Below are 15,697 nucleotides of genomic sequence, written 5' to 3'. Positions count from 1 at the left end.
ACAATCAATAGGGTTCCCTACAATCCATGTGAATGGGGGGCTCACTAATTGCTAGATTGGTATTTGTGCTACCAAAACCATACTTGGCTTGCAACTTGTGCATTGTTTTTTATTCTGATACATTTGCAATCATTTTCGCTATTTAGTTCAAAGATTTTGACACGTTACGATGATGAACTTAGCTTCTCTCTCGATGTTGATCTCCTTTAGCATTGAAAAAGAATGTTGGATAAATCCAGTATATAATCCTTTGAATGGTATCTTTGATATTCTAGATCCTTGAACTAAATACTCCCTCCGTCCCATGTTACTTACACTATTCTATTTCGGCTCGTCTCAAACTATTTACATTATTTCTAGTTTAAACTGAAATTAATGTATAATTGATATGTTAGATTAAGTTAAAAGCTCATTTATTAAGTTATGTCTCATTACACTTAAAATTCTAATTTAATTATATTAAAAATAAATCCCAAATTTACAGCCTAAAATGAAAAGTGCGAGTAACATGGGACGGATGGAGTAATAAATAAAAGGTAATTTTGTTCCATCGTTTTAGACCTTTAGTATTCTATGCAAGCCGGACCTTACAACATATTTTCTTCAGCTGAAGAATCTCTAGTAGCCTATGGTGTTACTGTTGCAACAGGTGGAATATATCATTTTGCTTACCCAAAGAACCAGTAGCATGCTTCCTTTCTTGGTTGGGCACTCCTTTCCGCATGTTTGACAGAAAGTTGTGGATCTCTTTGTTTTACGTGATATCATGGTTGATTTGGTTTATTCAGAATAAAATGATATTTCAAGGTTTTGAACCAATTTGGGACTTCGGGAAGCAAATGTTAATCTTGCGCCGTCACTCGTGGATTAGAAGTTGGTGCCCAAGGTTTGCACTCTCACTCACCTCATCAACAGAAGATTTGAGAAATATCAGATGTTGGAACGGAGATTAAAGTAGCAGATTTGTTGCTTGGTGAAGCTCGGGGTTTGTCTTTTCTATCTCTTCTTCTCTCTTTGGTTGCTTCTTTGGAGTGTTGCTGCTTGGTTGCTTTGGTTCTCGTTTGTGGTTTGTAGGCCTTCTTGTGTTAGTTGTTATTCTATTGTTTTTGCTTGCCTTTTGATTCTCCTACGTACGTTGGACCTTTGCTCACCTTTTATGGATTTGCGCCTTTCTAAATGCACCAAAAAAAATTATCTCATACCCAGGGTAACTGCAAAAGTTACCACAAACGTTTCAATAGGGGTAATTTCGTACCAAAATTTTTTACATACTCCATTTGGCTTTAAATTTTGACGCACGGAATTAAAATGTGTAGGTTCTTTTATGCAATTATCCTAAGACTGTAATATTTTTATAAAATGGATGATGAGATAAAATCAAATATTTACCATGAAATAAAACTGGATTAATTGAATGGCTAGATGCAAAAGGGCATAAAGGCTGACAGCTTCTTTAATCTGTCAAACAATTGACTCAAACAGCTTTAAATTCAATGCAACTTGCAAGATTGGGGCCTAGGAAAAATGAATGCATTCTGGAAGATAAACAATTAAAACAAGAAGCAACTCCAATCTCTCACAAGTGACAGCCAACATCACTTAAATAAGCAGACAGCAGGATTGCACTTAAGAGACACTGCGGCTGAGGAGAAAACTCAAAGCTGCTGCATTAACAGATGCTCGTAGATGGTTCGCTTCGGCTCACATCCTCCACCGCCTTATATAGGTCGATGACTAAACCAGAGACAGTAATGCATGTGACTGATAAGGCCATTCGCAACGCTGTCTCTTATCCGTCTCTTAACCGTCTCATCTCTTAACTATTCATGGGCCCCACTGTACTTTTCAGCTCATCTCTTAACTAAGAGACAACACCTGCATCCCTCCATCTCTTAACCATCTCTTATCCATCTCTTAACTATTCATTCAATTTCATTTTTTAATTTTTATTTCCAACAAATTCAATTAATAAAAACACACTTAATTAAATAAAATAAAATCACAATTTAAAGGCCTAAAAAATTATAAAATACATAATTATAAAATACATAATTAAAAAATAATATAATTAAATAAAATAAAAATTACAATTTAAAGGCATAAAAAATTTTAAAATGCATGATTAAAAAATACATAATTAAAAATACATAATTAAATATTAAAATTTACAAATTTTTTTTTTCGAATTTTCAATTTAAAAAAAAAAAAAAATTTATGACGTCATAATTCTGACGCCCACTCGCGGGCCGGCGAGTGGGCGTCACGCCATCGCTTAGCGCGCGCCACGTGGCCGCGCGCGTCGTCTCGCCAGCTCGAGGCCGGCCTCTTCCGAACGCGTCGGGCGTCGAGACATCTCGTCTCGTCGAGACGAGACGGGAGCCGCAACGCTGTCTCGATGCCGTCTCGTCTCGTCGAGACGAGACCGAGACCGCAACGAGGCAGCGTTGCGGATGCTCTAAGGTTCATGAATGCAACTTGTAGTAAATTGCTAAGTAATGCTTTCATCTTCTATGTTAGTTGTTTCTTCCAACTTTTTTTACTGTTATGTCAGAGTTAAAATTGGGAATAGATCTGCATGTTCACATAGTGCTGCAGTTACTTTTGATCTAGAAATGTACTGTGTCTTCACTTAACTAAACCATGTGAGCTTCACCAAAAGTTTAAATGTTATATTTAGTGGGAGCTTCTGTAACAGACTAGACATGCGATCATAGACCATATATCGCATATAAGATTTTAGAAAGGCAAGTTTCAATATTCAAACCATGTTTGAGCCTGTGATACAGAGATGTAGGTCCAGCGATAAAGCGAAATTCTGGGAGACCTTCCTTCTTTTCCATCTTAAAATAATTTGCGCATCTTCACTGTAATTTCACCTTTATCAGAGAAAAGATCGCACATAATATGGTATTATAAAACTGTATTACCAGAAAACCTGTCCTAACTGTTACGCAAGCAGTACAAGAAAAAGATGAGAGACTCATAGGCAAGTAGAAAACAAAGAAATATTAAGATTTACAAGGCATGGCTAGATTCTAAAGCGTAGTTCCACATCCAAGGACAATGGAACCATGAGAATCAAGAGGATATAAATATTTGTCATACTCTATCACGAAGCTCCTTGAGAATATAAAATCCAATCTTCAACAATCCCTAACAGTTTGCAAACATAAAGGGCTCCAAGCCAAGACAAATCCTGCTGAAAAATGGACGTTGTGAGCAAATTTTCTCCCAGTTTGAGATCATATTTCCCACTTGATGGGTCAAGCACATTGACCTCACCATACATAAAAACACTAAAAAAGTTCTGCATGACCCCTAGTTCCCACAGTTATAGTTTAATTTGATCCAGCATGCTATGAAACCCAGGAGTTCATTAGCCCATAAGGCATAAACCATCCAAAATGATGAAAGTAATTGGTGTTTGTTATATGTTAGCAGCAATTCATGGACTACTTATCCATTCCTGTCCCAGTTGGCGCAGGAAAGGCATGCTATGGGAGTCAGTAAAGCTAATGAAGCAGCTCCCTGGTTCTCAAAGGCTAGGTTTCAGTTTTTGAAAGTTGACAATGCATGCATGATACGACAATAAAACATGTTCTTAACTGTCATAAGTTTTTAACACCCAGAAATATAGAGCTACTGCGTGACAGGTTTATACTTTTCAAGAAATCCTGATAAACCAACATGAAGTGTCAATTGGATCGGAAGAATCTCGAGTAGAATAAGTTGCAGAAAGAGATATCATGTGTAAGATATGGAAGCTGGAAAGTACAACTTACAATAAAGATATCACACCATGGATAGAAACATACTTCAACATCTAAGAGAATCGCATTACACTCGGCTAAATTCAGTCTCAATAATAAAAGAAGTTGTAGAACTCACTGATTTTGGAACCGGACAGAGATGTAGCAGCCTCTCATGAATCATGATCATTCTTTCCAAGAATAAGGTGCACGCTCAACAACCAAATAATCTTTTCTGATGTCTTTCACCACCCGGATTTCATCATCAATGTATACTGTCTCAAACCTACACGTGAAATATAAATCATCTCAATTTTTTATTAAATACATAAAATATCACCAACATATCAGGAATAGCATAGTATTCCCTAGTTTGAGAAACTTGAGTATATAACAAAGATTTAAAACAGAAAATGGTGAGCAAATTATCTGAAACAGAATAACAAGAAGAGAAATATTTTAGTTGCTTATGAAACCGTCAATAATTTTGAGGTTTTCTATGTAAATCATTTGACTATTTATGCCAGGTATATCTCCACTATAGTTAACTAAGAGGACTTACGTTTTCTCACACACAGCAAAATCATAGGTTGTACTAAATATTGTTTAAATCCCCTAAAAGCTTCATGCAAAGCTGAGCTGATTGAGTGTATTCTGGAGAGTGTTATCATTTGTTAATGCATTGAAATGTTGTGTGGAAAATATGAATGAAAACAATTTAAAACACATCTCAGGAGCACATCATCTTTATTAGTATGGGCATACCAAGTTCAGCTAATTAAATTCTTACATTTAGAAAGAGGATAGACACACTTACCAACCCTGACCAAACGGAGGCAGAGGAAACTCCCAACCCTTACCCCGCAGTACTGCACTAGTAAATCTACACATCGCAAAACAAGAATGGATTCATTGTTTCAATTATTCAAGCAAAAACGACATGAGTTATCTGTAGTAAATCAAAAGTTTTCCTTAATCTAGTAGTAACATATTTGCTCAAGAATGCAAGAAAAGCTATGAGGCACAGTTAGTTAATACAACTGCTTATGAAGTTTATCGAGACATTTGAAGTAGCCCATTCACACGATCACACCACGAATGCTTTCCTTAATCTAACCTATGTTCATTGCTCAAAGAATGCAAGAAAGCAACGAGTCACAGTTAGTTACAACTGTGACTAATGTGTGAGGTTTGAAGCATTGCTCAATTATTACCAATAGAGAGGTTTGAAGCATTTAGTAGTCCATTCACACGATCACTCCACAAAACTCAAACACTGCACGATCATATTGCAAATGAACCTAATGTGTGAACAGAAACATCACATAACGCAGCTACCTCAATAGGAATATTACGCATAGGCTATATCACAAATAGACGCAAAAAAAATCAAACAATTGATCTTACGCGATAATAGAAATTGAAAACATATAATGAACTCAGACCTCGGCTCCACTAGCTTAGCAGTTTAATACACAATTGAGATACTCAATCCATAGTCTGACAAAGAGCAATGATCAATTAAGCAGATGTAGAAAACATCAAACACGACCACTTCATAATCAATCAATGGAAGGCAAAATCAATGCGATCTAAACATTCTACGGTCCAATTGAACTACTTACTGGAAATTGACTCTTTGAGCGGAAGCAACCTGAATATCGGACCGAACGAAGAAGACTCCGTCGGGAGGGAACGTGATGACGTTGTTGAGAGTCTTCTTCTCCACATCGATCACCTGCAACACGTCGCCGGCGGCGGTGCCGAAAATCTGTGCGTTTTTAATAATGAATAGCTGCTCCTTCTCGGTGGTCCAGAGCAAGCGCCACGTGTCCGACAGCGATTCGTCTGTGGTGACGCTTCCGCGGCCGGCGGCGGCCAGGGAGTCGATGGCGTCGATTATTTGGGAAAGCGCCTGGGGATTGGATTGGGTCTTGAGGCCGCGCTCTTGGCCGGCGATGAGGGTGAGGAGGTTGCGCTTGGCGGCGGCAGCGGGGGACTGAGACTGGCCTGTGAGGGACGAGCGGATCGCGAACGCTGCGGCGGAGGTCCTCCTCCTGCTTGAGTGGGAGAAGTTGGGAGTGGCGGGAAGGAAAATGCAGGTGGCAGCCATGTGGACTTCCTTCGTTGCTTTAGAAATATCTCTAATTTATCCATATTGATATTATAGTGAATTAGCCATATAATTTTTCTTCGCATATAAGTAAAACAATTTGACACCTATTTATCGTCCAATAAAATTTGAACTTATGCAAAATTTTGGTAAGTCATGAGAGTTTGATTACACTAAGCATGCTAAGATATTTAGCTACTATGCTAAAATCATTTTTAATTAGTCTCACTATTCGATATGTTATATTTCCATTGTAACCCTGGCCACAACCTCTTCATACCAAAGTAAAACTCATATTGCACGTTAATTAGTTTAGGAGTGTAGTTTATGTGTTGCTAACTTGCTATGTCTCCTTAACTCAAACCCAACAATATAAAAATTAGTTGACATTCAATTTCGGAGACTTTTTTTAATAATGGTTTTGGTCTTTGGGTTAATGTACCCCTTTTATATTGGTAAATATTGAATAAGTAAAAACATACACGGTTCTTTAAAAATTAGCACATAGGAGTAGTGGGTCATTAAAAAGAAAATATCCTACATTTATAAAAAATACAAAAAAAAGATAAACTAAAAAGATTGATAAAAATATTAAAAATATTGTGACTAGAGAAAAGTAAAATGTAGAGTGAGATAAAATAAAATGGGATTAAATGTGAATAATTGGTGGGGAATGGAGTATATACAGAGTATAAAAAAATGAATTAAAAGAGAAAAAAAAAAAAAAGAAGAATCGACTGAGGCTTAAGAGCATCTCCAATAGCGGCTAGCCCACCGGCTAGCCGATTCGCGTCGCTAGCCAGCCGGCTAGCCGATTCGCGTCGCTAGCCAGCCGGCTAGGCCGAACTATTGGAATCGGCAAGTGCCGAACCGGCGCAGAAATCGGCGAGCGCACGCCGATTTGAGGGCGCTGGCCGCCATTGTGGGGAAAGGATCGGCCATAGCCCATTTTTCATTTTTTTTTGAAAACCTATATATACGCGATTTTAGTTTCATTTTCATTTCCACTCCACTTGTTTTAACGAGTTTTCTCTCTCTCTAAATTTCTCTGTACAAGAGTAACATCGAGCGATGGACAACAACAACGAGTCCAGTCCGGCGACGAGTGGATCTCAGACTCCCACGGTACCCGTGGGATCTGGATGGGGCCAGATGGGCGGCCAGATGGGCCCAGAGTTTAAAGTCCCTTGGCAACAGTTGATGGGGTTGATGGCGGGAGCGCAAGAGGGGTGCAGTGGGGGATGCAGGGCGGGAGGCAGGCCAGCGGCAGGCAGGCAACGCTGGGGTGGGGAGGTATGCCCCAAATGCAGCAGCAGATGCTGCAACAGATGATGGGGATGATGCCGGTATGGCAGGGAGGGATGCAGCCCGGTATGCATCCCCGGATGCAGGGGTCACCGGGGGGGACACGGTCTATCGTCCCTCTCTTGATTTTTTGACGGCTTCGTCTCACACGCCAACCCAAGTGGAGACGCAGCTACACCGGTGATGACCTTTTGTCATCGCATGACATGGGGATCGATCTCGGGAGGTCATCTCGGCAACCCCCCCACCCCCCGCGCGTACACCTTATTCTCGCGTCAAAAAATGGAGGAACGGATGTACAAGGTCTTCCAATAGTGGAGGGCCGCAACTGACCCCACAGAGAAGAGGTTTCTTCAATAGATGCTCGAGAACATGCAGATGGATTTGGATGCCACGAGGGCACTGCTGGGGGGCTCAGACGCGGGCTCAGATACCCCGGGTGGCAGTTGCGAGGACGGCGGCGACGATGAGGAGTAGAGACCGGCGGGGCTCGAGTGTGGAAGCCCGTTTTTTTTAAAAAAAATCATGTATTTTTTTTCTATGTACCTTTTTTTTAATGAAATGAATAAATTTTCCCGTATATGTCTCGTAAATTTAATTCCGTAATTTATCATAAATTTAATTCTGTAAATGTAGTTGTTTTTGAATTATTTTTATTATGGCTGGCCTTAGGCTAGCCTATTTGCTTAAAATGGTGATGTGGCAGGTGGATTTTTAGTGCGACGTGGCAGGGAGAGAGAGTGGCTAGCATGTGGCTAGCCTATTGCTATTGGAGATGCTCTAAAATCTCGCCCTCTTTCACTCTCTTTCTACTTGCGCCTAGGTTATCCCTGCATCTCTCTTTCTCTCGCCTAAACCCTAATGTCCTAACCCTCGCCGTTTCTTTCATCGCTCTCTCGTCATGCTTCGCACATCCGAATATGGTGAGTCTCTCTGCGGCGGGAACGCGGCGCTTGACCGGGTGACGAGATGCTTAGCCCGTGTCGCTTCTCTGAACGGTCGCCTTGACCGGTTGGAGGACGAAGATGCGCGCATTCTCCGAGAATGAGAAGTGGCGTTCCAGGAGAAGATAAGAAAGGTACTATTCCTTTTCACCGAGATTCATTGTTTGTGTGAAAATTGCTGGGCGTTGGGCGTTTGGAATTTTCACAAATGACACTACATTCTACTAATAAATTTTCTTTTGTTGTAATGTGTAGGGTGAAATAGCTCTAAGGACATCTGGACTAATTCTACCTTCACCACAACGTCAACAAATTGTTGAGATCGAGAAACAAATTGCTGAGATCGAGAAACAGGTGAGTGTTCCACTCTAGATTTGCATCCCGTTCTTTATGAATGTATAACTGTATGTTTGCTTACTGAGTGTCCCACTCTAGATTAGCATCTCGTTCTTTATGAATGTATTTAACTGTATGTTTGCTTACTGAGTGTCCCACTCTAGATTAGCATCTCGTTCTTTATGAATGTATTTAACTGTAGGTTTGCTTACTGAGTGTCTCACTCTAGATTAGCATCTCATTCTTTATGAATGTATTTAACTGTATGTTTGCTTACTGAGTGTCCCACTCTAGATTGGCATCTCGTTCTTCATGAATGTATTTAACTGTATGTTTGCTTACTGAGTGTCCCACTCTAGATTGGCATCTCGTTCTTCATGAATGTATTTAACTGTACGTTTGCTTACTGAGTGTCCCACTCTAGATTGGCATCTAGTTCTTTATGAATGTATTTAACTGTACGTTTGCTTACTGAGTGTCCCACTCTAGATTGGCATCTCGTTCTTTATGAATGTATTTAACTGTATGTTTGCTTAATGAGTGTCCCACTCTAGATTAGCATCTCGTTCTTTATGAATGTATTTAACTGTATGTTTGCTTACTGAGTGTCCCACTCTAGATTGGCATCTCGTTCTTAATGAATGTATTTAATTGTATGTTTGCTTACTGAGTGTCCCACTCTAGATTAACATCTCGTTCTTTATTGTCATGCCCGCATTTTACTAAGGATAGTAAAACATGGTTAATGTGACTGGGGATGGGAATTTAGAAGAGGGGATAGAAATGGGGAAGAAGATATAAGAGTAAATCATATAATAAAAGAGAAACATAAATGGAGTACTTAGATAAGGTACACTCGATCACATAAGGATTCGAGTTTAGAGGTTCGTACAACACGATTTATTTAAATATCAGAGTCTTAGGAAAAAGTAGAAACTAGCACAGCGGAATGACTGAAACATGGTTCCATGTGTGAAGACATGAACCTCCGAGAGTACTGCATGATTTAGAAATAAGCCCCTTTGATTCAGCACTCTCCCCTCTTCATCGCAGCTCAACCTGCACATTTAGAAATACATGCAGGGCTGAGTACAAAGGTACTCAGTGAACACATTGCCGAAATATACACATATACAATTATAAAAGAAATATTGTCACGCCATCGTTACAGTAATACTTGGGAGTTTTAGTAAAAAGGGCTCAAGCTTACTAAATTCCTTTGCTTAAAAGTTTGATTGCAGTCTCATTCCTTCTGTAATTTGTCATATCTGAACATTCCTTCTTGTGCCGGGAAAGTGGCCACTTTCCACGGACACCGGACCGGCCAACCCTCTCGATGACACACAGTCCACGTGTACACTAGTCCGAGTAGGGACTCTCCCCTTGCTGGGACCCGAATTCGATTCTTACTTTAATTGGCATAGCACATTCGGTATAACCAACACAGATAGGCATCATTACATAAAACCAAAACAATTTATGGCAAGACAATATCATTTGCATAGATAAATATTATCTCAAAATATTCCATACTTTTCATTTGTATATAAGTTCGAAAGTTCACCTTAGGTCCTTGCAACTTTGATTCAAAAATACCTCCTCCTTAGGGTATTACTTCCTTGCGAATGCCTTATCTCAAGAAAAATTAATAACAACTATTTAGCTTCAAGATAAGTAAAAGTAGATGGCATGCACCTAGGATCATATCTCGTCCCATTCCTTAAAAGACATCAACTTAAACCATTCATCTAGGAGAATTAATTCTTTTGCAAGGAATACATTAATCGGGAGATTACATGACTAATATAACCATAAATTACTTTACTCCAATTATGCTAGAGCACATATTAATCTAAGGCACATAATCTCTAAAACTACTCTTCAACATAGCTTACTAGTTAAATAATTCAAATCTCAAGAATTAATTATGATCATCAAATAAGTTGGGCTCTACTAATTTGATTTAAAAAGGATCCATTCCATGTAGTAGAGAGTAAATAAAAGAGGCCCAAACTTAATTAATTCAAGGTCCAATCTTTTAGCCCAACAAGGAAAATAAAACATGAAACCCTACTAACTTTATACTCCCTCTGCGTCTCTCCCTTCCCCCAACGTCTCTCTCTCTCAACTCTCTCTCGCTACTGCCTGAAAACGGCGGCCACCACCGGTTGCGCCGGCGCTGCTCCGGCCACCGCCGTTGCCATTGCTCGGAAGGTAAGTTTATCTCATTTTTGAATTTTGTAAAACAAGCTTCTAAATTTTAAATCTTTGCTTACAATTTCCAGAAATTAAGAGGAATTGAAAACTCATTTAAAAAGGACCGAGGAGTGCCGCCCCTTTGCCGGATTTCGCCACCACCGCCGGGCTGCCGCCGCCGCCACCGTCGGGCTGCCGGAGAGCAGAATTCCAGCCAAGGTATGTTTTTTTTCATTTCCTTAGTTAAATTCCTATTTGGGTGGCTTCATATATTTGTGATTTAAGAGGCTACGATTTTTCCTATTTATGCATAAAAGTTGAGATTTTGAAGAAGTACTAATAAGCATGCTTGTATTTTGAGTTTTGGGACAGAGATATGTACTAAATAATGGCATGCTTTAAAGAAAGAATTTTGGTAGGGAACTTACTTAGATAAGAAGAAAACTTGGTGAGTGAACAGAATTCAAATCTCCTCTACTTGCTAGCTAAGCTCTTGAAGCACCTTCCTCTAAACTTGAATGTGTAGAAACATGGATTTTTGTGGGTGAAAGAGATACATTTATACGATGAAGCTGATGAGAGATTGTGATGGGAAAAAGGTTGAGAGGGATGTTCTATTTATAGTGAATTTCTTACCGTATGATCTTGAATGTGGCTACAAGAAACATAAAGCTCTTCTCCTCAAATTCATCATACTCATCATGATGTTGGAGACTTTATTCCTCTGATTCTAATCAATTTACTATGCTAATTAACTCACTATTGGAGCATGCATGGGGAAGGGTCTATTCTTGCAAGATTTTGAAAGATGGTAACGCGTGTGTGCTTCGGTGTCACCATCAATAGAATGATGTCAAAGTTGTTCTTTCATGAACTGTTTACTCTTTGACTAAATAAGGAAGTAGAGTGTAGAAGTGCTTTGTCTTCTAGTATGACAAACTTATTTTCCTTTGACTACAGGACATGGTTTGAAGAGAAATAATGGGCATTCAAGAAGAAGGAATGGTTATTCGAGAAGTTCCTATTGTAGAGTACTAATACTAGAGAGTTGATAATTATATTCACATGTATTGCTATTGTATTACTCATGTTAAAGAGCATTATCTCATATATGTACATGGACACTTAATATTCTTCTACTATAGTTGCTCTTGCATAAATCATTCCTCGACTTGTATTTATCATTCTAGCAAGCTTCCTTTCTCACATCTTAGTAATTAATTTTTCTTAACATAGATAAAAATGTAAAGCAAGCAAACGTAGTAGTTTAAAGTACTACTCCACTTTATGGTATCATTCACTTTCTATATGAAACTATTATTAGCATTAAAATAAATGTGGGATGTTACATTTATGAATGTATTTAACTGTACGTTTGCTTACTGAGTGTCCCACTCTAGATTGGCATCTCGTTCTTTATGAATGTATTTAACTGTATGTTTGCTTACTGAGTGTCCCACTCTAGATTAGCATCTCGCTCTTTATGAATGTATTTAACTGTATGTTTGCTAACTGAGTGTTCCCACTCTAGATTGGCATCTTGTTCTTTATGAATTAATTTAACTGTATGTTTGCTTACTGAGTGTCCTACTCTAGATTGGCATCTCGTCCTTTATGAACGTATTTAACTGTATGCTTGCTTGCTGAGTGTCGCACTTGAGGCAAAGGATTCTTCTAGTCAGCTCATAGCAGTCACCACAAGGGCCACAAATCTATATGTTTACTCAGGGGACACTAAGGTACTCGTACCTTCTAACATTCTGCCCATGTAAAACTATTTCTCTAAGAACGTTTTTGGTTAAATTTATGCAGGAAACTGGATATACATACATTATGAATGAGAATATCTTGAAGAAGTTCATACGCATTGCAGATCTACACACCCAGGTTGCATGTTACCTCTATGGTGTTAGTCTTTTTGACCAACCCCGAGTCAAGCAAATCTGTTGCATTGCCATGGTGCCACAGTGGGGTAACGACGAGCAAGTTCATCTACCATCAGCTCTACCTGAACATGATTACTTGAATCACTTGGAGTCGCTAGGATGGATGCATACTCAGCCAAACGAGCAGCCTCAACTGTCACCACAGGTTTACACTTGCTACATATTTGCACTGGTTTCCAACAATGTTGTTATTCTTCATAATTTGTCCTAGTAGCAAATATAACCTCTGAATGATGTAGGATATCGTTGCTCATGCTTGGATGTTGTCAAACAACAAACAATGGGACAAAGAGAAATGTATAGTATTGACCTGTAGTTTCTCTACTGCTTCGTGGTTGCTTACCGGCTACAAGTTGACCCCATCAGGTTATGAATGGGGGAAGAGAAACAGATATGCTGTCAAACAACAAACAATGGGACAGAGAGATATGCTTGCTTACCTTCCTACGTACTACGAGAAGGTTAAGATGCTTTTGACTGACAGTTTCCCCGGATTCTATATGGTAATAATACTCTCTTCTAATTATATTATATATGATTTAGTATCATCCCTAATTTGACCTTTTTACAGATCCCCGATAACGGTCCATGGAACTACAATTTCATGGATGGGAAGCACACGGTGCATTACATGGAATATGGCGTTAAACTTGGCACACTACTGGAGTTCCATCACGAGGATCATCAGCCGGCATATTTCCCCGACTTATCCGACTTGGAGGAAGGCAACACTGCCAAAGGCGACGGCGACAGGGAGGACACTTGCTAGACTGGGGTACATGCATGATTATTTTGATAAGTAACAGGGGTACATCATGATAATTTTGATAAGTGACCGAGTGTACATATGGTCAACTTGCTAGACTGCTACATACATGATAAATCTTGAATTTTAAGTGCAAAGTGGTTTTGTTCATACGCAGTTTCTGTTACATGATGTCACACTTGTTCATTCCAACCCCAAGTTCATACGCATTGCAGATTTACACACCCAAGTTGCATGTTACCTCTATGGTGTTAGTCCTTTTCGTTCAAAATCATGAATTTTAAGTGCTTTCTCAACCAATTTTTAGTTTAATTTAACCATCAACAATCATGGTAAAATTTTAAAATTCCCCTTGGATTTTTTAAAAAGGGGTCTTCCAGTTAAAATATACAAATACAATTATATAATTGTATTTGTATATTTTAAAGTTGAAACAATTGAAAAAAAAAAAGAAAAAAAGGAAAAGGACTTGAGCCCAACTTAAATGCTCAATTACATTAAGGAATCAAAGTCCACGTAGTTCTCTTACATTACTTACCTATTTACGGGACCCCCCATCCACCTCTTGTTGTTGTTTTTTTCCTTTTCTTCCTTTTTTTCTTCTTCTTCGTGGGGGTAATAGTTTTGGGCCCCTTGGTATTGTGTTCCAATCTAGCTCGGTCTCTAATGTCACCGAACACCAATCGTCAAGTAACATGGTGGCTTCCATATTTTGGCCGGATAGTCTTTATGGTCCGGTTTTCCCCCAACGAAAAGCGATCCAACGGGGCCCAATTAAAAAAATCCCCTTTGGCCATTGAGAAGTATGGGAAAATTTTTTTTGTTTCCCCCAAATGGGGGCGTCGTTTTTGGGGGGAATCCCTTTCATTCGAAAAAAAGTTAAAATATAAATCTAACTCACTTACCGTCCTCCACGCCCGGGTGTGTAATCGATGGGGGCCAAAGGGTTTGGCGTCGGGTCAAACTTAAAAGAACCCAAAAAACGTGTTGTGAGGGGGGGGTCGTTGTCTCACTTGGGGGGAATGTGTTCCCCCGGGTTTCGGAGAGTTCGAAACCAAACCCAAACCCATGTTTGATGACGAGAGTTTTGGGAGGTTTATTTGGAATGTTTAAAAACGTATGTTGTTGTCCTCATTGTACCCAAAGAAAGACCGGGGTTTTAAGATCAATAACTCAAATTTTGTAATAAAATTCTAAAATCTTCAAACCACTACCCCTTTTCCGGATCCAAAACCTTTGCAATCAAAAACCCGTTGGAATCTCTAAATAAAGTCATTTTAATCATATAATATAAAAACACATCAACTCGGGATTTGAGACAATTTTTCACCGCCTTAAAACAAACATGCAATGCTCTAAAACACAACAAATGTGCAATAATAAACACCCGATAACTAAACACATTTTTGAAACCTTGAACAATTTAAAAAAACTCAGATTTGCTCCCAACATGCATGCGAAGATATAAATCGCAACGATAAGTCCAAAAATCAATCAAATAATCTATATGCTCCAGTGAGTTCAAACAATCATATTGGGGTTCCATCGTAACACATCAATTGTAAAAAATTTTTAGATTTTCTTTTGATGACAATATTTCTTCCAAGCCTTACCAATGGGGGGTTCCAATGAATCAAATTTCGGGGTTATAGGGTCAACATTTTTGAAAAAAAGAGCATCTTTTTACCCTAAATTTAAAATGAAAATTCTTTGATGAAAATACTTTCCATTTATAACCGGGAAAGCGCAATTTAAACGGGAATACTTTTGGGGTTTCGTTGCATTATCAAAACCAAAAAAGACCTTATTCACAATCTATATTCATTCAAAACTTGAATAATTAAAGAAACTTCAGCGGGGAACTGGAAAATTGTCTAAAACAAACCGGGGTTTAAAGCCCCCCTATTGTCCAAAAAAAGACATGTAATGCCCATATAAGAATTTCTTTTAAAAACATTAGTCCACACACGAGCAAATGTTTACTTTGTGACCCAAGGTGGACAAAAAAAGTTCTTCTTTTTTTTTTTCAAAAATTCTTGTTAGATCTTTGATGTGAAGGCGGGTATTCTTTTTCTGACATTAAAAACTTTGATAGTAATTCATATTTTTTGTCATCAAAAAAAATTTAAAGGCAAATGTTCATTCACCCCCTAACCATAGATTTGAGCATTTATGATCTATTTAAAAAGAGGGGCGGTTTTTCGGCCCCAGAATTTAGTTTTGGGTTTGGGATTTGCGGTCCATATTCGACGATGTTTTGCCTTTAAATGCGATAGAAGTATCATAGCCCCCCCTCGGAAAAATTGAATTTTTCGCAATAGTTACAATATGCAAAATTCATG

General features: G+C 38.8%; 2 protein-coding genes and 1 long non-coding RNA gene across 7 annotated transcripts; 2 read left to right on the top strand and 1 right to left on the bottom strand.

Moving 5' to 3' along the window:
- Window positions 1–2,578: 2,578 nt before the first annotated feature.
- Window positions 2,579–5,868, bottom strand: LOC125219849 (probable plastid-lipid-associated protein 11, chloroplastic). 5 transcript variants are annotated; one of them, XM_048121931.1, is made up of 4 exons: window positions 5,375–5,868; window positions 4,567–4,632; window positions 3,889–4,035; window positions 2,579–2,876 (listed from the first exon to the last, which is right to left on the bottom strand). In XM_048121931.1, exons 1-3 carry the CDS (start codon window positions 5,860–5,862, stop codon window positions 3,936–3,938), a joined length of 654 nt encoding a protein of 217 aa, XP_047977888.1. In that variant the 5' UTR covers window positions 5,863–5,868; the 3' UTR covers window positions 2,579–2,876; window positions 3,889–3,935. The 5 variants fall into 5 exon arrangements, with proteins under 5 accessions (XP_047977888.1, XP_047977889.1, XP_047977886.1 ...); XM_048121932.1 differs by having other exon boundaries at window positions 2,579–2,864; XM_048121929.1 differs by lacking the exon at window positions 2,579–2,876 and adding an exon at window positions 2,878–3,199.
- Window positions 5,869–10,531: 4,663 nt separating this feature from the next.
- LOC125217794 lies at window positions 10,532–11,803 on the top strand. The gene is made up of 3 exons (XR_007175805.1): window positions 10,532–10,661; window positions 10,733–10,862; window positions 11,604–11,803. It is a non-coding gene; the product is annotated as an uncharacterized LOC125217794 (long non-coding RNA).
- A 496-nt stretch (window positions 11,804–12,299) lies between these two features.
- Window positions 12,300–13,486, top strand: LOC125218335 (pre-mRNA-processing-splicing factor 8A-like). The gene is made up of 4 exons (XM_048119986.1): window positions 12,300–12,382; window positions 12,456–12,734; window positions 12,829–13,092; window positions 13,161–13,486. The coding sequence occupies exons 2-4, from the start codon at window positions 12,477–12,479 to the stop codon at window positions 13,356–13,358; spliced, it is 720 nt and encodes a 239-aa protein (XP_047975943.1). The 5' UTR covers window positions 12,300–12,382; window positions 12,456–12,476; the 3' UTR covers window positions 13,359–13,486.
- Window positions 13,487–15,697: the final 2,211 nt, after the last annotated feature.

Source organism: Salvia hispanica, chromosome 4, assembly GCF_023119035.1.
Source record: "Salvia hispanica cultivar TCC Black 2014 chromosome 4, UniMelb_Shisp_WGS_1.0, whole genome shotgun sequence".
Classification (NCBI taxonomy): Eukaryota; Viridiplantae; Streptophyta; class Magnoliopsida; order Lamiales; family Lamiaceae; genus Salvia; species Salvia hispanica.
Note: the sequence above shows the minus strand (reverse complement) of the source record. Positions and strands in the feature narration are given on the sequence as shown.